Source organism: Pongo abelii, chromosome 8 (genome assembly GCF_028885655.2).
Source record: "Pongo abelii isolate AG06213 chromosome 8, NHGRI_mPonAbe1-v2.0_pri, whole genome shotgun sequence".
Taxonomy (NCBI): domain Eukaryota; kingdom Metazoa; phylum Chordata; class Mammalia; order Primates; family Hominidae; genus Pongo; species Pongo abelii.
In genome coordinates, this window is record NC_071993.2 from 109,779,154 (window position 1) to 109,802,324 (window position 23,171).

Here is a 23,171-nt window from a genome sequence, read left to right on the forward strand (position 1 = left end):
TCCGGGAAAAAATGCCATTTCTACCCACCCTTTACCTCTACTAAACTGAATTTTCCTGTGTGCTGAGGAAAATTCTCAATTCTCACACACATACTTACACACACACACACACAGTTTATACAGACACACAAGCACACGTAGACCTGAGCTCTGGCCGGCAACCTTTCCCACATGTCTTTTCAATGTTTGATAACCTAAACCAGTTATTGGGCCTGCATGTGATGAGAACGGCAGATCCTATTTTATAGGGGTAGTAGTTGAGGCTGTAAGGACCTGATCGTTGTTAGTATTATCTCCATGCATTTTTATGGCACCTGTACTTTAATTCATCATTCCATCAGTTATTCATGCAGCAAACCCTTATTCCAGTGCTCTTGAACTTTGGCGGGCATCAGAATTTCCTGAAGGGCTACCGAAAACACACACTTCTGGGCCCTACTCCCAGAGCTTTTGATTCAAAACTGAGAATTAAAAAACCTGGGAATGTGCAGTTGTAACAAGTTCCTAGTTGATGCTGTGACCTCCTCTGGGCTGGAAACTGGAGAGACAGAATTCTTCCCTTCAGAAGGTAATCCAGCAGGGAGGAGATAAGATGTGCAGTGGCCCAAACCCCAAAGCCGCTCCTCCCAGTTCTCATCCCGGGGCTCTCTCCACTCGGCAAGCTACATTTTCCAGGGAGAGACCAAAGTTGGGAATTTCTGCCCTTGAGATCATTTGGGAGAATTTCATCCAGGCATCAATTTCCCCTGGTTTGGGCTTTAGGAGGGAGAGGGGTATGTTTCTGGACAGTGGAATTTCCCTGAAGTGACACGAAACAGGCTATTAGCAAATCCTGTCAATGCTGCCCAACTTGTTTTTCATTTTTCATTCTCTCTCTTTTTTTCTTTCTCTCTCTCTTTCCTTTCCCTCCCTCCCATCTCCCTCCTCCTCTCTCCCCTCCCTCTCCACTCTTCCTCTACCCTCCCTCCCCACTCTTCCTCCCCCCTCCCTCCTACCCTTCCCTACCCTTCCCCCTACCCCCACCCTTCCCCCACCCTGCCACCCTTCCCCCCACCCTGCCACCCTTCCCCCCACCCTCCCCTCCCCTTCTTCCACCCTCCCCTCCCCTTCCCCCCACCCTCCCCTCCCCTTCCCCCACCCTCCCCTACCCTTCCCCCAGCCTTTCCCCTTCCCTCTTCCCCCTCCTCCTTCCACCTCCCCCTTCCTTCCTTCCTTCCTTCCTTCCTTCCTTCCTTCCTCTTTTTTTGTGTGTGAGACAAGGTTTCACTCTATCACCCAGGCTGGAGTGTAGTGGCGTGATCTTTGGTCACTGCAGCCTTAACCTCCTGGACTCAAGGGATCCTCCTGCCTCAGCCACTTGAGTAGCTGGGACTATGAGTGCGTGCCACCATGCCCAGCTAATTTTTGTATTTTTTTGTAGAGATAAGGTTTTGCCATGTTGCCCAAGCTTCGTTTTTTACCTGCTGTTTTTTTTTGTTTTGTTTTGTTTTATTTTGTTTTAGTTTGTCTTAAGATACCCATTGTTAGCAAGAGCTCAGTAAATAGGAGTTGACTGAGTTTCCAGTGCCAAGAACAGAACCTAAAAGCAGACTTTGGACTTGTTCCTAACCTGTGTTTCTTTTTTTCTTTTCTTTTTTAAGACAGCATCTCACTCCCTCGCCCAGGCTGAAGTACAGTGGCATGATCTCGCTTCCCAGGTCCAAGCGATTCTCCCATCTCAGCCTCCCAAATAGCTGGAATTACAGGTGTGCGCCAGCATGCCCAGCTAATTTTTGTATTTTTAGTAGAGATGGGGTTTCACCATGTTGGCCAGGCTGGTCTCCAAATTCTGACCTTAAGTGATCCACCTGCCTCAGCCTCCCAAAGTGCTGGGATTACAGGCATGAGCCACCACTGTGTTTCTTTATGGAATACTTTTTGGGGGTTAAAAGGGAAATTGAAAGGAAATTTTAAAGGAAACCCTTCCCATCTATGGTTAAGCCTGTAACAACAACAATAAACATACTAAGAACTTACCATCCATCAGGCATAGTTCTGCATATACTACATATATTAACTCATTTAGTCCTCACAGTGACCAGATAAGTTAGAGACCTTTATTCTCCCCGTTTTACAGATGAGGGAAGTAAAACCAAAATGACCAAGGTCACAAAGCTAGAATATGTGTTTTTAAGCTGGGCTTTGAACCCAGGCCATCTGCCTTTTCTCTTCCACATCTGCAGTCATGCTTGTAGGAAAGTTGGCTGGACTTTCAGATGAAGTTGCGAGTCTCTTACGTCTTCATTTCCCAAATTCAGACCTTTTCCACTGTGGCAGTGGCAGGAGCCCCTGCTGAGAGTGAGGAAGGGCCAGGGGAGCCAGTCACCCACCGTGCTGCAGCATGGGAGGAGAGCCCACTTACAGTATGCTTGAGCCTCCTAATGGGGAATTTCCTGCCAGTTGAAGAGTGGTGTTTTCCCAAGTTTGTAGTGAACTCTTGGGGTTTGTAGTGTAGTCATGGGACACATGACTCAGTTCCTACACTGGACTGTGATTGTTTTTAAAAACATGTTTTCCATTTTGCTTAGCATGACAAATGCACCCCACAGTGAACTCACAATTTTCAAACTTGTCATTGAGGAATGTAGTTTCTTGGTCGGTGTGTGTTTGTCGGGGAAAGGAGGGTCATATTTCTGTCTCTGGTGTGTCTTTTGTTGGGTTTTCCTTTTTTTTTTTTAGAGGCAGAGTCTCGCTCTGTCTGTTGCCCAGGCTGGAGTACAGTGGCGCTATCTCGGCTCACTGCAAGCTCCGCCTCCTGGGTTCACGCCATTCTCCTGCCTCAGCCTCCCGAGTGGCTGGGACTACAGGCGCCCGCCACCACGCCCAGCTAACTTTTTGTGTTTTTAGTAGAGACGAGGTTTCACCGTGTTAGCCAGCATGGTCTCCATCTCTTGACCTCGTGATCCGCCCGCCTTGTCCTCCGAAAGTGCTGAGATTCCAGGCGTGAGCCACCGCGCCCGGCCAGGTTTTCCTTTTTTTTAACTTTCTTCTTTGTGCTTGCTTCAGCAGCACCTGTACTAAAATTGGAATGATACTGAGATTAGTGTGGCCCCAGCCAAGGATAGCAGGCAAATTTGTGAAGCACTCTATTAAAAAAAGTAAAAAATGTAAAAATGAACTCTTCTTCCTTGGTTTTGAAATCTAGCTAAAAGATTAAAATTTTTCCTAAGTTGACCAGGTGTGGTGGCTCACACCTATAATCCCAGCACTTTGGGAGGCTGAGGTGGGTGGATCACTTGAGGTCAGGAGTTCGAGACCAGCCTGGCCAACATGGTGAAATGCCATCTCCACTAAAAATACAAAATTAGCTGGGTGTGGTGGTGCATGCCTGTAGTTCCAGCTACTTGGGCGGCTGAGGCAGGATAATCATTTGAACCTAAGAGGCGGAGGTTGCAGTGAGCCAAGATCACACCACTGCACTCCAGCCTGGGTGACAGAGCGAGACCCTGTCTCAAAAAAAAAAAAAAAAGTCCTCTTTTTTTTTTTTTTATTATTATTATTATACTTCTGGTTCAGTGAATCTAGACTTTTTCTGGATCAAGGATTCCTTTAAAAATCTGATGAACACTTTAAATTCTCTCCCCCAAAAAAACTTGTAATCACACTGCAGTAGTCAGGATAGGCTAAGTTGTGCCACAGGAACAAGCAAGTCCAAAATCCTAGTGACCTGAAACAGCAGGTTTATTCCTCACTCACACTGTATGTCCATCAAAGGTTGGATGAGAGTTTTGTTTCCACTTCACCATCTTCTGGGACCCAGACTGATGTGAAATCACCATCTGGGATGTTGCCAGTTGCCAAAACGGAAGGAGACTAATGGAGGGTCTCATATTAGCAAGACACATTTTGGCCTCTAAGTGACATATATCACAGCCAATCTCAATTCATTAGTTAGACTTAGTCCCAAAGCCTCACCCAGTCACAAGGGGGTCAGAAAGTTCAAGCCTACCCACATGCCTAGAAGGAGAAGAAGCAGAAATACTTGGCGAACATGAAAACCAATGCATGCGATTTTCTTTAAAATGGGGAAAACAAAACAAAACAAAACAAAACAAAAACAACCATGTTGGCCAGGTGTGGTGGCTCATACCTGTAATCCTAGCACTTTGGGAGCCAGGATGGGAGGATTACTTGAAGCCGGGAGTTTGAGACCAGCCTGGGCAACAAAGTGAGCACCCCCCTATATCTACAAAAAATTAAGAAATTAGCCAGGTGTGATGTGCACCTGTAGTCCTAGCTACTAGAGAGGCTAAAGTGGGAGGATCCCTTGAGCTCAGGAGTTGGAGGCTGTAGTGAGTTCTGGTCTCTACTGTACTCCAGCCTGGGTGACAGAGTAATACCTGTCTCAAAAATTTTTTTAATTATTTTTTTTAAAAAATTGTAAAAGCTGTGAAATAGATCATATATATTGCAGTATAAAAGTTAGAAGTTGGTTTACCTTTAGAGAAGTATTGAAAAAATGACTGGTGGCCAGGTAAAAAACTAGTAGAGTTAGATGCTGGCTATCTTTTTTTTAGAGATGGGGTCTCGCTGTGTTACCCAGGCTGACCTCACAAGAAGCAATCCTCTCATCTCAGCCTTCCAAGTAGCTAGGATTTTAGTTGTGAGCCACTGCGCCAAGCAGGTGCTGATTATCTAATGGGAGAATGTACTTTTAAAATTTTAAAGTTTGGCCATCTGCGGTATTTCACACCTGTAATCCCAGCACTTTGGGAGGATGAGGCAGGAGGATTGCTTGAGACCGGAGTTTGCTTGAGACCAGCCTGGGCAACCTTGTGAGACCTCATCTCAACAACAACAACAACAACAACAAAATTAGCCGAGTGTGGTGGTGCATGCCCGTAGTCCCAGCTACTCAGGAGGCCAGAGCAGGAGGATCACCTGAGCCCAGGAGATCAAGGCTGCAGTGAGCTGCATTCACACCACTGCACTCTACCCTGGGTGACAGCGAGACCTTGTCTCTTAAAAATAAGTTAAAAAAAAATTGGCCGGGCACGGTGGCTCACACCTGTAATCCCAGCACTTTGGGAGGCTGAGGCGGGTGGATCACTTGAGCTCAGGATTTTGAGACCAGCCTGACCAACATGGTGAAACCCTGTCTCTATTAAAAAAAAAAAAAAAATTAGATGGGTGTAGTGGCACGCACCTGTAGTTGCAGCTACTCAGGAGGCTGAGGCACAAGAATCACGTGAGTCTGGGAGGCGGAGGTTGCAGTGAGCCGAGTTCCCTTGCCACTCCAGCCTAAGCGACAGAATGAGACCCTGTCTCAAAAAATAAATTAAAAAAAAAAAAAGTTATAAAGTAGCACAGAAGTATAATGGACTATGAGATTACACTGAGAAAGTAAGAGAAGTATAGGTAATACAAAATGGTTGTCAGCCCAGAATAATTTAGACTTCACTCCAAAATACACATGCAGCCAGGTTCTTAAGCAGAGTGTCCACCCCAACAACCCTAGGAGATGTTATCAAACTGCGTCTGTAGCCAGTTTCACCTCCATAACTCCTTTCCAGCCTCTCCACCCTTCTCCGAGGGTTCCTCTGCCAGTGTCTACTCTTAAGTCAGCCAGCATTCATAAAGAAAGAAACGTAAGTTAAGCAAGTTTGACTAGTGAACCGGGAAAGACCAAAAAGGAGACTTCTAAGTTCACTTTATGGTCTCTTGTTAGGAATGGATTTTCCTGTCTGCTGATGGGTAACAGGGAAAAAAATCCTCTGTCTGTTCTCTTGCTGCAAGGCTGCAGCATGAAGGTTTGGTTGAACAGTGATACCTACTGAAAGCAATTAAGTGCCGTGGAATGGTACTGCCAGCCTGCCGGGGCTGGGGGGCATGTCACCGTCCTGCCCCACTTGGTGGAGGGCAGCTTTGTGGGGAGATTCAATGGGGGCATCCCAGGGGGACAGAGAAAGAGCTGTCGCCAGAAGCCACACCCTAAATTCCAAGGAGTCTTTTGGAAAATTGTGTATATACAAATAAGGGGGAAAAACATCAAGGATTTGTTCATTTTTACAAGTCTGTTTTGTGGGGGAGGGAGGCATTTTCTTCTTTTTTTAAACAAGGTTAACTTGATTTAACTCATTCTGACAAGAGATACATGTGGAACTACTATTAAAATTTTAAACACAAATTTATAATTACAAAGCAGTGATAAAAAATACACATAGCATTTGGAATGGAAAACAATGGAAGTTTTTCAAGAGTAGAGAACAGACAATATTATCTATTCTCATTTAGTAACAACTCATCTTAAAATTATTCCTTTGATACATTTTTAGTTGAGAAAAAAATATTCTTTCTACTGCAGAGAAGTACATGTCCATCTTAGAAAAATTAGGAAATAGAGGTAAGCAAAGAACAAAGGAGCAAGTACTATCTGTCATCCAGAGTTACCCCATGGTTAGAGCTTCCTGACCATACCCCTCCTTTTTCTGTCCATGTATATATGTTTTTTTTTTTAAGACTGAATCTCACTCTGTTGCCAGGCTGGAGTGCAGTGGCGTGATCTCAGCTCACTGCAACCTCCCCTCCTGGGTTCAAGCGATTCTCAGCCTCCCAAGTAGTTGGGACTACAGGTGTGTGCCACCATGCCCAGCTAATATTTGTATTTATTTTTAGTAGAGATGGGGTTTCACCACGTTGGCCAGGATGGTCTCGATCTCTTGACGTCGTGATCCGCCCACCTTGGCCTCCCAAAGTGCTGAGATTACAGGGTGTGAGCCCCTGCGCCCGGCCATACGTACTTTTTTTAAGCAAAAGTTAGGATCATATTTTATTTTGTCATCTGCTTTTTTTCAGTTAATATCAGAAACTCTTTGTATGTCAAAAATAATATTATGTGAGTAATTTTTTAATGATTCATATTATTTCATTGTATAGCCATATTCCTAGAGGAATTTAAAAACCTACCCAGAAATTATTGATTAAAAAAAAAAAGCTAGCCAAAGTAAAATTAGTCATAGATATTTTAAAAATTTAATTTGTTTTGGCCGGGTGCGGTGGCTCACACCTGTAATCCTAGCACTTTGGGAGGCTGAGACGTGAGGATCCCTTGATCCCAGGGTTCAAGACAAGCCTGGGCAACACAGTGAGAAAGCCAGGCTTGGTGGCGTGTGCTTATAGTCCCAGCTACTCAGAAGGTGGAGGTGGGAGGACAGCTTGCACCCAGAAGGTTGAGGCTTCGGTTGAGCTGTGATCGCACCACTGTACTCCATCCTGGGTGACAGAGCAAGACCCTGTCTCAGAAAAAAAGAAAATTAATTTGTTTCTAGTTTTATAATTTGAAAGAAAATAATCAAAAGAAGAAAATTTAAATTTCTTATTCTGTCATTTAAAGATGTCATTATTTTTGTTTTCCTTTCTGTTCTTTCCCCCTCGTGCGTGTATGTGTATGTGTGTGTATGTGAAAAGCAAAATTCCTCATTAATTTAAAAAAAAGTTTAAAAGCCTTTTGTGCCACACATTTAAAAATTGGAGAGGAGGTCTTATATTGGGGTTTGCTGAGATTCTCTGAGTATGATCCCAGAGACAGCACAGAGGGAAATAAAGCGCTGTGGGGCTTGGCCTCTGTTCTGCCACCCTTCCCTGGAGCAGGGAGGAAGAAGCGGCTGCTAATGGCCCTGCATCTACTGCAAGGGCAGGCCAAAGGGAGGGAGAGTAGATTGTGGCAGTGGGAGATGGAATTGTACCCGATTAGGATTATGTCGAGAGCAGAGGAAATCATTTACACTCTCTAGGGAGGAGATGGACCTGAGGCAATTAGAATTTTTCCACCTCCAACTTTAGTGATTCTTGTATTACAGAGGCATACATGATAGAGAAAAGCACCTGATCTTTTTGATGCTATCAGGAGATTCCTAAGACTTTTTTTGTTGGGGGGCCCCTCTGAGGCCCCTTGCAAGTATTGATCTTCTGAGTTGGGGGAGAGGGGAGATGGGCACTAAGAAAGTGAAGCATTTTCTCAGAGATCTCTTAAGAGAGGAGGAGGAGACCATCCCAGAAGGTTAGCATATTTAATGCTCACAAAGCCTATAATACAGGAGGGACCCATCAGTGGTGCTGGAGAGATGCCTTGGCACTTGTGCCTTCCCGCAAGGTGCTGGAGGTGTCCTGGAGTGAGAGACCTGCTTTGTTGTCATCATTCTGTTTTGTTTTGTTTTGTTTGTGATGGAGTCTCACTCACCCAGGCTGGAGTGCAATGGTGAAATCTCGGCTCACTGCGGCCTCCGCCTCCTGGGTTCAAGCAATTCTCCTGCCTCAGCCTCCTGAGTAGCTGGGATTATAGGTGCGTGCCATCACGCCTGGCTAATTTTTGTATTTTTAGTAGAGACAGGGTTTTACCATGTTGGCCAGGCTGGTCTTGAACTCCTGACCTCAGGTGATCTGCACGCCTCGGCCTCCCAAAGTGCTGGGATTACAGGCATGAGCCACTGCACCCAGCCATTCTTTTTTTTGAGACAGAGTCTTGCTCCGTCGCCCAGGCTGGAGTGCAGTGGCGCAATCTTGGCTCGCTACAACCTCCGTCTCCTGGTTTCAAGTGATTCTTGTGCCTCAGCCTCCTGAGTAGCTGGGATTACAGGCGCCTGCCACCATACCTGGCTGATTTTTGTATTTTTAGTAGAGATGGGGTTTCACCATGTTGGCCAGGCTGGTCTTGAACTCCTGACCTCAAGTGATCCACCCACCTTGGCCTGGGATTACAGGCATGAGCCACCATGCCCGGCCTGTTGTCATCATTCTTACATTCCTGTCCACTTCTATCCCATGTGTCTTTCACTCTGGCACAGGCATTTATGAAAACTGATCACATGGCTTCAATGTAAATTAACTGGGTGAGGCCCAGCCATGCCAGCTTCAACCACGTGGGCACTGCCCAGGGACCTCCCTGTTCCGCAAGCTGCCCCTCTGGCTGGTACTCACTGTGTGCCTCTCTGTCTTGCCTTGCCCACCCCCCAGGGTTCTGGCTGGTGTGGACCATCATCATCATCCTGAGCTGCTGCTGTGTTTGCCACCACCGCCGAGCCAAGCACCGCCTTCAGGCCCAGCAGCGGCAACATGAAATCAACCTGATCGCCTACCGAGAAGCCCACAATTACTCAGCGCTGCCATTTTATTTCAGTACGTACACCCAAGCCCCCATACCCACCCTCAGGAGCTCAGGTGCACAGACCCAGGGCTCACACTGAATATTGGTGGCCAGGGCCCCTGTAGGCATAGGGGGTTTGTCCTCTCCCTGCCCCTCTGTAGAGCAAGGTCTTGAAAGTACAGGAACAAGGGGACACTCCTTCAGCACAGAGGAGCAGGTGCTAGGGATGCAGTTCCCTGAAGCCACTGGGCCATTCCAAAGCTCACAGTGGCTGGGTTCTGGCTGAATCTCTGCTTCTTTAGCACCTACCTACCTACCTACCTACCTACCTAACTTCCTCCCTCCTTTCCTTCCTCCCACCCTCTTTCTCTCTGTCTTTCTCTCTTTCTTTCTTTCCCTGCCTGCCTGCCTTTCCATCCTTCCCTCCCTCCTCTTCCTTCCCTTCCTTCCTTCCTTCCTTCCTTCCTTCCGTCCTTCCGTCCTTCCGTCCTTCCTTCCGTCCTTCCTTCCATACTCCCATACTCCCATACTCCCTCCCTCCCTCCCTCTCTCTCTCTGTCTCTCTTTCTTTCTTTTTTTTTTTTTTGAGATGGAGTTTCTCTCTTGTTGCCCAGGCTGGAGTGCAGTGGCGCAATCTTGGCTCACTGCAACCTCTGCTTTCCAGGTTCAAGCTATTCTCCCGCCGCAGCCTCCAAAGTAGCTGGGATTACAGGCATGCACCACCACACCCAGCTAATTTTTGTGTTTTTAGTAGAGACGGGGTTTCTCCATGTTAGTCAGGCTGGCCTCGAACTCCTGACCTCAAGTGATCCGCTCGTCTCGGCCTCCCAAAGTGCTGGGCTTACAGGCGTGAGCCACCGCGCCCCTCCCCTCCCCTTCCCTCCCCTCTTTTCCTTTCCCTCCCCTCCCCTCCCCTTCCTCTTTCTTTTCCTTCCTCTTTCTTACCCTTCCTTTCTTTCCCTTCCTTCTTCCCTCTCTCCCTTCATTCCTCCATCTCTCTCTCTCTTTAATGGCAGATAGTCAGATAATAGAACAATAATTATTAACATTTATTGAGCACTTACTATATGCCAGGTACTGTGCTAAGCACCTAGTCCTTCTAGATGTGGAATTGAAACAAATGTGGGCTGGGCTTGGTGGCTCACACCGGGCTCGGTGGCTCGGCACTTTGGGAGGCCGAGGCAGGCAGATCATTTGAGGTCAGGAGTCAGTATATAACGTGAATGAATTGAGACTTGGGGTTCATTGGCCTGAATTCCTCCCATTTTGCTTATTTCTGTGTGATATGCCTGAGCAGAGGCTGCCATGAAAGGGGCGGGTAGGGGGGTGGCATTGGGACTTCTGAGCACCAAGAAACTTAGTGACTCTCTGAAGAGCACTTCCCGGACTTCCCTGGGGCTCCTTACATGTGACCTCTCAAATGGTCAGTGGAGGCCCAGCTGTGCCACTTTTCCAAAGCCAGTCTACAGTGTATTCTACAAAATAAACTTTCACAATGGTTTCTTTACAATTGTTTCTTTTTTTTTTTTTTTTTTTCTAAGACAGAATCTCGCTCTGTCACCCAGGCTGGACTGCAGTGGCGTGATCTCGGCTCACTGCAACCTCTTCCTCTGGGGTTCAAGTGATTCTTGTGCCTGAGCTTCCCGAGTAGCTGGGACTACAAGAACATGCCATCACACCCAGCTAATTTTTGTATTTTTAGTAGAGATGGGGTTTTACCATGTTGGTCAGGCTGGTCTCAAACTCCTGAGCTCAAGTGATCTGCCCGCCTCGGCTTCCCACAGTGCTGAGATTACAGGCGTAAGCCACTGTGACAGCCCACCATTATTTCAGTTCCACATCTAGGGGGGTTAAGTGCTTAGCACAGTGCCTGGCATATAGTAAGTGCTCAATAAATGTTAGTAATATTATATTATAATTAAATTATCTGTGTCATAAGGCATTCAGCACATTCAAAAGATAACTCACCTAGCATGTTTTTAATAAGCCTTGGATGGCAGAGGCCCCTCACCCTTTGCCGGTCACCCATCTGCTCCTGATCTGAGTCAAGGTGAAGCTTGGTTTGTGTTTCCAGACCACCTCCAGCCACACTAGAGACAACAGGGATTTCTAACCCCCTAGCAAAAGACCCTACATAGTGCATTTGGAAGGTTAGGAGGAAGAAAAGTAGTTAAGAAGTCTTAAGTTAGGGACCCTGGCCCTGAGGCCTGTGGGACTTGGATGAAGGACACATTCTAAGCAAGAACATGAGACTTGCGTGCATGTGGAAATGGGTCCATTCCAGGCAGAAGTTATTTTTTGGCCATCTACCATGTTTGCCTAATTCTCTGCCTTAACTCCCAACAGGCGTGAAGTCCTTGCCTACGAAGCAGCTTTAGGGGCTCTCAGATTTCAAGAAGTTAGGTTAGGCCCTTCCCAAACTGCCCCTCTCTCGCTGCAGAATTGCTCACAGCTGTCTCTCTTCTGCCCACAACCAAGAGCTGGAGCCATCACTTGGTGGGTGCTCTGGGGTGGGAAAAGACAATGCAAATGTTCAGTGGGAGCTTTGCAGTCTGCCCTAGAACAATGACCAGTGCAGTAATTTCTCCTTCCTACCTCCCCACTTTAGGGTTTTTGCCAAACTATTTACTACCTCCTTATGAGGAAGTGGTGAACCGACCTCCAACTCCTCCCCCACCATACAGTGCCTTCCAGCTACAGCAGCAGCAGCTGCTGCCTCCACAGTGTGGCCCTGCAGGTGGCAGTCCCCCGGGCGTTGATCCCACCAGGGGATCCCAGGGGGCACAGAGCAGCCCCTTGTCTGGGCCCAGCAGAAGCAGCACAAGACCCCCAAGCATCGCTGACCCTGAGCCCTCTGACCTACCAGTTGAACGAGCAGCCACCAAAGCCCCGGGGATGGAGCCCAGTGGCTCTGTGGCTGGCCTGGGGGAGCTGGACCCGGGGGCCTTCCTGGACAAGGATGCAGAATGTAGGGAGGAGCTGCTGAAAGATGACAGCTCTGAACACGGCGCACCCGACAGCAAAGAGAAGACGCCTGGGAGACATCGCCGCTTCACAGGTGACTCGGGCATTGAAGTGTGTGTGTGCAACCGGGGCCACCATGACGATGACCTCAAAGAGTTCAACACGCTCATCGATGATGCTCTGGATGGGCCCCTGGACTTCTGCGACAGCTGCCATGTGCGGCCCCCTGGTGACGAGGAGGAAGGCCTCTGCCAGCCCTCCGAGGAGCAGGCTCGAGAGCCTGGGCACCCGCACCTGCCACGGCCGCCCGCATGCCTGCTGCTGAACACCATCAACGAGCAGGACTCTCCCAACTCCCAGAGCAGCAGCTCCCCCAGCTAGAGCAGGCCCTGCCAGCACCCAGGAACTTGGCAAAGCAACCAGGGTGGGGAGAACCACGAGAGAAGCATTAAATGACTTTCAAAGACTTTCAGAGTACAGCCAGTTGGTTCCTTTTTGTTTGTTTTCCTTCTCCTCTCCCGCATCTTCCTCCATCTCCAGGTACAGTTCGGGGTGTGGATGCCTCTTCCTCCACAAGGGCACAGTGTTGTGGAGGGCTAAGTTGGTTCTGTGACTCATTCGTCATACCCTAACTCCATCTCCTTTCTTTAAAGTCAAATCTCACCTACCTGTTTGGGTCAGAGAGATGTGTTTTAAAAGCCCCCAAGGAAGGAGGCTGGGACTGTGCCCTGACATGATTCTTGGTGATGGATTAGGTTTGTGCTCTGATTCTAGTTTAAGAGAACGTTGCTGTGTCTCAGTCTAGGAGAGGCAGCCCATCTTGGCCCTGGATGAAGAAGGAAGCCCAAAGAGGCCCAGGGCTTGTCACTGTGGCTGCCAGTGACTGCCAAGCCAGCATTGAGCTAATCCTGTGGGAGGATGAGAGCTGCTGGGCTGTTGTATGATAGGTTGGTAGGGGCTTGTTGATCTGTCAAATTCCAGGTGACAAGATCGATGCACCCCATGCGTCCTTGAGGGGCCTCTTCCCCGCGGGCTCTGGCTGGCCGCAGGCTGGTTCTGGTGTGAAAGATTATACTGCCTTTTCTTCGTTTGTTTGTTTGTTTTTTTCCTTTAAAAACAAACAGCAAAAGACAGCTGAAAACAAGAACTTCACCAGTGGGCAGGCAAGATTTCTCTTCTGGAAAATGATGTTTGTGGCTCTTTCCCAAGTTGGCCTTCAAAGAGCCTGGCTGCCGTTGAGCCAGAAGATGTCTTGTGTGAAGGCTGGAGTGGAGGCTGTCTTGGAACCTCTGTGAGCAGGAGGCCCTAAGCCGCAGCAGTGGATAGAGGTGCAGCTCTCTGCCTCTCTGCCCTTTGGTCTGTGTTCACAGGTGACCCGTGTCAGCCTGCATCGCAAGCACACGCCCTGTGGGCCTTCACGTCTCACTGTTCCGTATGAGGAAACAGACAGCGGACTGAGGAAGCGATGGCCCCAGAGAAAGGGCCCCTGTAGCCTGGCTGTCACACAGTATTTTGTCTTTGATTCTGAATAAATATTTTTTGTGGGTTTTTTTTTTTTTTTTTTTTTGGTGGCGGTTGTTTGTTTTAAACTGACCACTTGGAAGAAATACCTTGGTTATCTGTGGTTTTCATGCCTTGTCCCTGCCTCTGCCCCCACCCCTTTTGAGTCGGGTGACTCATTTTTCTGTGTAGAGATTCGGTGGCCCAGGCAGGAGGTGAAAGCAGCCGTCCGGAAGGCCCTGGGGACCCTTGTGCCTGTTGCTCGGCTTCAGGTCACCAGCTGAGCTGCGATAGGAAAATCTGAATGGAGGCAGCAAACAGCCAAAACAAACATTCCCCACCCGGCCCTGTGCATATGAAGAGTCTGTTTCTTCCCCCAACTCTTGAACGATGATGATATTCAGACAAAGCATTGATGTTATGGAAGAAAGAAAGAAAGAAAAAAAAATATATATATATATATGTCCAAAAACAGACAAATCCAAGGCTGTGAGGTAAACGAGTGTCTGCATTTGGATTCCACAAAACCAAAATCCATGTTGAACAAAGTGAAGTCCGTACACAGTGACTTTTTGGGTGAGCCATGTGTGTCTGTCCGTTGTGTGTGAGCCTCAAGCCCTGTTTTCCTGTGAAGATACTTTGAGTGGCAGCCATTCTCCCCACGTGAACCACACGTCTGGAGCACAGACAGGCCTCTCAAGGTCATTGATCTTACGCATTTACTGTTTACCGAACAAATGTCTGACTGTGTACTCGGGTGTACTCCGCAGCATTGTCGACTGCAGTCCCCTGTGTTTGCCAGAGATACTGTGCTCGAAGTAGAGGTTTTACTCTACTCATCACTGCGATTTGCACATTGCTCCGTGGACACTCGGAGGCCTGCGTTCTGTTCCCTATAAATGGAAGTGTGCTCTGAGCCTGTCTGCCTCCCTCGGCTGCTGCTGGTCCTCGGTACCAGCCCCCAGGGGTGTCCACAACCACTTGGGACAGAAGAAGGTGGAATTTCAGACAGAAGCTTGATTGGGTCTTCAATGACAGGCTTGGACTAGCTGTGGCCCAGACATCGGCCCTGCCCAGTATTGCCAGGAGGAGGCTTTGCAGGCTCTAGAGGAGCCGCAGGGCCTGCCTCCCTCTGGTGAGTCCAACAGGCGCAAGCAAGCTGGTGTGTGGCCAGAGGTAGCCGGAGTGTGTCACAGCTCTCAGATGCCTTTCCTTCCACCTTTTTTTTTTTTTTTTTTAAAGAATCCCAAATAACTCACTGAAGTGTCTCAAAGGTGAACAGGTGTTACCAAAATGAATCCTTTTTCAGTTAACAGATCAGATGGATGAGTTCTGACCCTCTCAAGTTCCTCTCCCCAGTTAGAGTGGGGAACTGGGCAAGTGTTAACCGTGGGACTCACTGCAGCATCCTACCCTAAAGGCACGAGAAGACGGAAATGCAACCTGCGGAGCTGGGCTTGGTTCCCAAGTCACAGTTTGGTCCCCGCTACAGGATGCTGCCCTGCTCAGAGAGAGATTTAATAGGGAGCTGAAGGAATTGTTAGGGGGCCAGGGAGATGTGACTGAGGCTGGTTTTCCATGTGAATGAGACGGGGTTGGTGGAGGGTTTGGTGCTACAGCCAGTCAGAAGATTTGCAAATGCGAACACATTCCTGTGTGAGGCACGTTACCCTTTGTCAGTTATTGTGAATATGTGTATTTTAAGCAATAAGATTCAGCTGGTCAGACTTTTCTGGGCAGTCTCGGTGACGCATTTCCTGTGCTGTGATTGTTCTGAAGACAGAGTGGCTCTAACCACTGTGAGAAGCCCAAATAAAAATTGATCCCAAAAATGCTACTGCTCTTTCTTGCTGCACTTTGTTCCCTCTTCTTCTTCCTCAGTCTTCAGGGAATTGCACCTCAAGATCCTAAACCACAAGCACTTTTCTCCACGCAGAGACTGAGAGGTTGTCACACAGTCGTTGAGGATAGAACCCTGGGCCAAAGAAACCACAGGGCTAAGGGCAGCTGGACAGTGCTGCTGGGTCCACACTCTGTCCTGAGGAGTCCTCTCCTCTCTCTGTCAGGGTGTGTTCCTGATGTTTGGAATACTTTGGAAAGTCCCACAAACAGGCTAAAATCAGATCCCGAGAAAGCAGAGACAAATTTTGTCAGATACCCCGTTGCTAAAACATGGCTTTTTTTCGAGACACAGTCTCACTTTGCCGCCCAGGCTGGAGTGCGGTGGCACGATCTTGGCTCACGCAGCCTCTACCTCCCAGGTTCAAGTGATTCTCTTGCCTCAGCCTCCTGAGTAGCTGGGATTACAGGTGCCCATCACCACGCCCGGCTAATTTTTGTATTTTTAGTAGAGACGAGGTTTCACCATGTTGGCCAGGCTGGTCTCAATCTCCTGACCTCAGGTGATCTGCCTGCCTTGAGCTCCCAAAGTGCTGCGATAACAGGCTAGCCACCCTGGCCTGGAATTATAGGCGTGAGCCACTGTGCCCAGCTATTTTTTTATTTTTATTTTTAGTTTTTAAATAACAGAGACGGGCTGGGTGAGGTGGCTCACGCCTGTAATCCCAGCATTTTGGGAGGCCAAGCTGGGCAGATCACTTGAGCTCAGGAGTTTGAGACCAGTCTGGGTAACATGGCAAAACCCCATCTCTACAAAAAATAAAAAACTCGGCTGGGCGTGGTGCTGTGTGCCTGTGGTCCCAGCTATGTGGGAGGCTGAGGTGGGAGGATGGCTTGAGCCCAGGAAGTGGAGGCTGTAGTGAGCTGAGATCACGCCACTGCACTCCAGCCTGGGCAACAGAGCGAGACCCTGTATAAAAAAATATATATATATAGAGAGAGAGAGAGAGAGAGAGAAAGAGAGAGAGAGAGATAGGGTCTGACTATGTTGCCCAGGCTGGGCTCAAGTGATCCTATAGGGTCTAACTATGTTGCCCAGGCTGGGCTCAAGTGATCCTACTGGCTTGGTTTCCCAAAGTGCTGGGATTACAGGTGTAAGTCACTGTGCCCAGCCAAAACATGGCATTTAAAAGAAAGCAAGCAGTCTGAGAGATCCTTTTTGTTGATATGATAGACATGGGGGTATATGCTTGGCCTTGGAATTTAACACACAGTATAATGTATGGAGTTGCCTACTTTCTGCCCAGCACTGTGTCAGAGGCTCAGGATAATGTCAAAGACATAGAAGATGGGGCCTCTGCCCTCTAGAACTTACAGTTAGAAAGACAAAACATGGCCGGGCGTGGTGGCTCATGCCTGTAATCCCAGCACTTTGGGAGGCTGAGGCGGGTGGATTACCTGAGGTTGGGAGTTCGAGACCAGCCTGACCAACATGGAGAAACCCCGTCTCTACTAAAAATATTAAAAAATTAGCCAGGTGTGGTGGCATGCGACTGTAATCCCAGCTACTTGGGAGGCTGAGGCAGGAGAATTGCTTTAACTCAGGAAGTGGAGGTTGTGGTGAGCTGAGATTGTACGATTGCACTCCAGCCTGGACAACAAGAGCGAAACTCCGTCTCAAAAAAAAAAAAAAAAAAAAAGACAAAACATACTTGTGTGAAATAGTTAATTAACAATGTAAGTTAAATTTGAGGTGAAGTGAATGGTACAGATTCGGAGCTTTTCAGGGAATAGTGGGAGGTAGTTTGAGGTCTTGAATGCCAAGCAAGAGGTCTCGGAGCTGATTTTAGGTAGTGAGGAAGCCACCAGTGTGCCAGAATCTGTCATTGTGGGCCAATGATTCTTTCCTAATACAAGGAGAGTTCCTTTGTTCATTTTACCATCTGCTTAAGACTGACCTCTTAGGTATGTCCTTTTTTTTTTTTTGAGCTGGAATCTCGCTCTGTCGCCCAGGCTGGAGTGCAGTGGTGCCATGTTTGCTCAGTGCAACCTCCACCTCCCGAGTTCAAGTGATTCTCCTGCCTCAGCCTCCCAAGTAGCTGGGATTACAGGTGCCTGCCACGACGCCCAGCTAATTTTTGTATTTTTAGTAAGTCATGTTGCCCAGACTGGTCTTGAACTCCTGGCCTCAAGTGATCCACCTGTCTCAGCCTCCCAAAGTGCTGGGATTACAGGCGTGACCACTGCACCCGGCCAGGTATAAGTCCTTGTTTGAAGAACAGCTTGCTACTTCTGCCCAGGGAGGACACCCCTACCCAGCAAGACTGCAGATGGGCAAAGCAAGGTAGTACACATCCTAGGAACCCTCCAGGAAAGGGTTCCTGCCTCCATAAGTGGAGTGCTCACTGGTGGGCTGGCGCCCTGGGGGTGCTGGCAAGTGAGTGTTGTCCTCCCTAGGCCCTGGCTTGCCCAGCAGTCAGCCCTGTTTTTTCTGAAGGCCAGTTTTAGCCAGACATGCCCCCACCCCTGTCTTTGACCCTCTGGCAGAGGACGTTCCTGGCCCCTCGGTGACACTAGTGGAGTGGTTGCTGACTTGTTCTTTCTAAACTGTTGGGTTCCTTCAGGCAACCCCAGCAGGGCCATGCTAGCATCTAGAGACAGTTCTGTTCTAAAACCACGGGAAAGAACTGGGAGTACATCATTCTTGCCTTCTTTGAGCTAATATCTGAGTGGCACAAAAACAAAATGGTGTAACTCTTAGGGGCTGGTTGCCAGAGGCTGTGCATGTACCCTGGGTGCCCAGGTCTAGAGGGGACACCATGCCATTGGACCCCAGGCTGCTGGGTCACTGAGTTCCTCATTTCTGTAATGAAGTATGACGTTGCTTGTCTCTATTGCCCCATGTGACCAAGTGCAGATGGCGACAGTACCAATGCCCAGAACTGCAAAACAGAGTACTTTTGGTGAACAAGAATTTCAAGAAACCCCACATTCTTCAGTTTCCTGTTTTCAGCCAGGGGCGAAAACCAGGGTTTGACTCAGAAAAGGAGGGAGAAGTGGATTTGGTTGGTAGCTTCTTGCTGAACCTGCTGGGAAGGGTTGTGGGTTTTGGGAGGATTTGGGTTCTGGCCTGGGGGCAAGTGTGGCCTCACTGAAGAGCTGAGCCTTTACTGAGCACCTAGCAGGTGCCAAGGCGTGAGAATTCAAAGATGCCTTAGGACTTAGGACTGGCTCTTTTTTTTTTTTTTTTGAGACAGAGTCTTGCTCTGTTGCCCAAGCTGGAGTGCAGTGGCGCAATCTCGGCTCACTATAACCTCCGCCTCCCGGGTTCAGGTGATTCTCCTGTCCTAGCCTCCTGAGTAACTTTTGATTACAGATGTGCACCACCACACCTGGCTAATTTTTGTATTTCGGGTAGAGACGGGGTTTCACCATGTTGGCCAGGCTGGTCTCAAACTCCTGACCTCAAGTGATCTGCCTGTCTTAGCCTCCCAAAGTTCTGGGATTACAGGTGTGGAGCCACCACGCCTGGCCCTGGCTCCTCTTCAGGAGAGCTAATTGTATTCTCGAGAGGAAGGAAGGCACATCGGCAGTTTTAGTACCACATGGAAAGCACCACGAAGCATGTGTGCACAGAGGAGAATCTAGCCAAACTAGGGGATTAAGGCAGGCTTCCTGGAGGAGATACCTCTAAATTGAGTTTATCAGGTGAAGAAAGGTGCAAGGGAATTCTAGGCAAATGTTTTTTCTGCAGACTATTGAGTGCTTACTATGTGCCTGGTGCTGAAAAGCACAAAAAAGCATGGGAGGCCTAGAATAGGAGACTCTGCATGGCATGTAGAAAGCTGCGAAAAATGTATCACTGCATTCTGGGAAGTAGCAAGAGATCAAACTGGAGAGAGAAGCAGGTCATTTATTTTATTTTATTTTATTTTTATTTTATTTTATTTTATTATTATTATTTTTTGAGATGGGGTCTTGCTCTGTCACCCAGGCTGGAGTGCAGTGGTGCAATCTCGGCTTACGGCAACCTCCGCCTCCCGGGTTGAAGTGATTCTCCTGCCTTAGCCTCTTGAGTAGCTGGGATTATAGGCACACACCACCATGCCTGGCTAATTTTCATATTTTTAGTAGAGATGGGGTTTTGCCATGTTGCCCAAGCTGGTCTCAAACTCCTGAGCTCAAATGATCCTTCTGCCTCAGCCTCCCAAAGTGCTGGGATTACAGGCGTGAGCCACTGTGCCTAGCAAAATATTTTAATTTAATTTGTCTTTATTGTTTTGTTGGTTGACAGTTTCCACAATGCTGGTCTTGTGTGAGCATCTTAGCTACGTTAAAAAAAAAAAAATTAGCCTCAGGCCGGGCATGGTGGCTCACACCTGTAATCCCAGCACTTTGGGAGGCCGAGGTGGACAGATCACCTGAGGTCGGGAGTTCGAGACCAGCCTGACCAACACAGAGAAATCCCGTCTCTACTAAAAATATGAAATTAGCCAGGCGTGGTGGTGCATGCCTGTAGTCCCAGCTACTCTGGAGGCTGAGGCAGGAGAATCGCTTGAACCCGGGGGGCTCAGGTTGCGGTGAGCCGAGATTGCGCCATTGTACTCCAGCCTGGGCAACAAGAGTGAAACTCCATCTCAAAAAAATAAAAAAATGTAGCCTCAAAACAGGTCTCTGAGGTATATAGGCTGCAATTACTCCTGCTTTATTAATGGGATTGTGGCATCCAGAGGACTTAACTAACTTTACAAGATCACATAGCTAATAAGTGGCAGAGCTAGGATTTGAAGCCAGGTCTATTGGCTCCAAGGCCAATGTAATAACCAGAAGGCTGGACAGTGAAGAGCTGTAATGTAGGTACTCACAAGCCACATGAAGAACTTGTGACTTCTTCCTCTCTCTCTTCTCTTTTGGCCCAGGCTGGAGTGCAGTGGCACAATCTCAGCTCACTGCAGCCTCGGCTTCCCAGGCTCAAGTGATCTTCCCACTTCATCCTCCCCAAGTAGCTGAGACTACAGGTGCACACCGTCATGCCCAGCTAATTTTTGTATTTTTTGTAGAGACAGGATTTTGCCATGTTGCCTAGGCTGGTCTTGAACTCCTGGGCTCAAGCGATTCACCTGCCTTGGCCTCCCAAAGTGCTGGGATTACAGGCGTGAGCCTTGTAATTTCTTTTCAAAGGTGAGGGAGAACTAGAGAACAATATATTGAGCTAAGAGTAACATGGTGAAGGATGAAACAGACACCATTTCCTCAGGAGCTACCCTATCTCCTCTTGCTCCAGGGGGCAGACCCCCCCACACCCAGCCAGGCTTCACCTCCAAGAGCCCCTCAGTGCTAAAATGGCGTCACCCCTGGGACAGGTGACGTTGCTTGCCACCAGTATTCGGACCAATGTCAGCTTCCAGGGAGGGTGTAACCCCTTGGAAACATTGTAAAATTCTCAGGAGTTAACAGTTTGGATCTTCTTTGTCTCTTTTCCTTGAAAGAGTGTTTTGCTCTTCCTCCAAGGTGATGAAAGTACAGCTTTCTGTGTTTGTGAGGGGAGAAGAGGATTTTTGTTTGACCTGAAATTTCTCCTCACTCTGTTTTGTTTGTTTGTTTTTGGCTTTTTTTTTTTTTTCCTTTGAGATGGAGTTTCGCTCTTGTCACCCAGGCTGGAGTGCAGTAGTGAAATCTTGGCTCACTGCAATCTCTGCCTCCCGGGTTCAAGTGATTCTCCTGTCTCAGCCTCTCAAGTAGCTGTGATTACAGGCACCTGCCAACACACCCGGCTAATTTTTTGTATTTTTAGTAAAGACGAGGTTTCACCATGTTGGGCAGGCTGGTCTTGAACTCCTGACCTCAGGTGATCTGCCCGCCTCGGCCTCCCAAAGTGCTGAGATTATGGGCATGAGCCACCACACCTGGCCTCTCCTTACTCTGTTATAAGCCTGTTCCTCACCATAGCTTCAGATTCCCTTCATTTCATGTTTTCTCACCAAGAAGTCTCAAGAAACCCAATCCCACGGAAACTGTGACAGAACACCTGTGCTGGAGCTGTGAGTTTGTCTTTGGGTTCTCCACCCACTGCCCGGCAGTCCGTCAGCCCTGGCCCTGCGGGGACGGAGTGGGCAGGTGGCAGGCCAGGGGCTGCAGTGGGTCCTGTGGGGATGGAACAGGAAGGGTGGGTTCCCCAGGGTTCCATCCTGTGGAGGGACTCATCTGCACACACCCGCTCCCCCTCCTGACCAAACTGGTGGCTTTTGGGGAGGTTTATATAAAACCCTGAGAAAGACTAATTTCGTGGGTTTGGATATAGACAACGACGAGAAACCCAATATTTATCAAGGCACTAAATGTATTTCATAGGTTCACCTTTCATCCTTACAGTAACGCTATGACACAAACATCCCAGTTCCCCACCACCCGCCCCTGCCATATTACAGATGGGACAACCGAGGCTTAAGGCCACCTAAGGTGTCCATGGCCACTCAGTCTGTAAATGACAACACTGGGAGGATTTGTCTCTGCAACCTGACTTCGAGTCATTTGTATTCCCATCTGTGTGGGACTCTCCTGCCCACACACTCCTTTCTGCCTCTCATCCTCACCAGAGCCTCGGAAGATGGACAGCGCAGGTGTTAGGTTCCCCCACATTATCCATGGGGAAATTGAGGCTCAGGAAGTTAGTGATGGGCCTAAGATCCAGGGCCAGGAAACGGGAGCTGGGGCCGAGCACTGCGGTGGTCTGGGTCCAATTTATCCATTGCGCTTCCCACCCCACTGCACGGCCTCTGTGACTGGATCCCCACCCTCCAGAGAAGGGCACTAACATCTATGAGTGTGACTGCAGAGAGGGCTCCTCATTTGCCTCAGGTTTTGTGGCCACCAGAGGCTGATAGAACATTCACTCACTCTCACCCTCCCACAATAGGGAAGGATTTCCCTCCCGTAGACAAGGAGACTCAGGGGAACTGCTTTTCTTTCTTTTTTCTTTTTTTTTTTTTTTGAGACAAGGTCTTGCTATGTCACCCAGGCTGGAGTGCAGTGGCTCACTCACTGCCAACCTTGACCTCCTGGGTTCAATGTGATCCTCCCACTTCAGCCTCCCAAGTAACTGGGACCAGCTGGGACCACAGGTATGTGCCACCACACCTGGCTAATTTTTTGTATTTTTTTGTAGTGATGGGGTTTCACCATGTTGCCCAGCTGGTCTGGAACTCCAGAGCTCAAGAGATCCGCCCACCTTGACTTCCCAAAGTGGTGGAATTACAAAGTGCTGGTGTGGTGAGCCACTGTCGCCAGCCCAGGAACTCCTTTTCGTTTTTTGTTTGTTTTGAGACGGAGTCTTGTTCTGTCGCACAGGCTGGAGTGCAGTGGCGCAATCTCGGCTCACTGCAACCTCCTCCTAGTTCTAGTGATTCTCCTGCCTCAGCCTCCTGAGTAGCTGGGACTACAGGCGCATGCCACCACACCCCGCTAATTTTTGTATTTTTAGTAGAGACGGGATTTCACCAAGTTGGCCAAGCTGGTCTCAAACTGCTGACCTCAGGTGATCCACCTGCCTCGGCCTCCCAAAGTGCTGAGATTACAGGCATGAGCCACTTCGCCCAGCCAGGAACTGCTTTTCTTTAAGACAAGAGTGGCCCATTTCTCCTGGGAGGGTTGGCTCTTAATAGCTCACTAGAACTGATTTTTAAATTTTCAGGAATTTTATGAGCTGTTTGTATGAAACAGCCAATTAAAAAAACTTAAACCTACAATT

General features: G+C 48.5%; 1 protein-coding gene across 4 annotated transcripts in view; it reads left to right on the top strand.

Moving 5' to 3' along the window:
• WBP1L (WW domain binding protein 1 like) overlaps positions 1-15,417 on the top strand; it is a 76,242-nt gene extending 60,825 nt beyond the window's left edge. For 3 of the 4 annotated variants that reach the window (XM_009245751.3, XM_054521593.2, XM_009245752.3), the window contains 2 exons: positions 8,992-9,153; positions 11,730-15,417. In XM_009245751.3, the coding sequence (XP_009244026.1) occupies positions 8,992-9,153; positions 11,730-12,466 (899 nt within the window). In that variant the 3' untranslated portion in view covers positions 12,467-15,417. 4 annotated transcript variants of the gene reach the window in all.
• Positions 15,418-23,171: the final 7,754 nt, after the last annotated feature.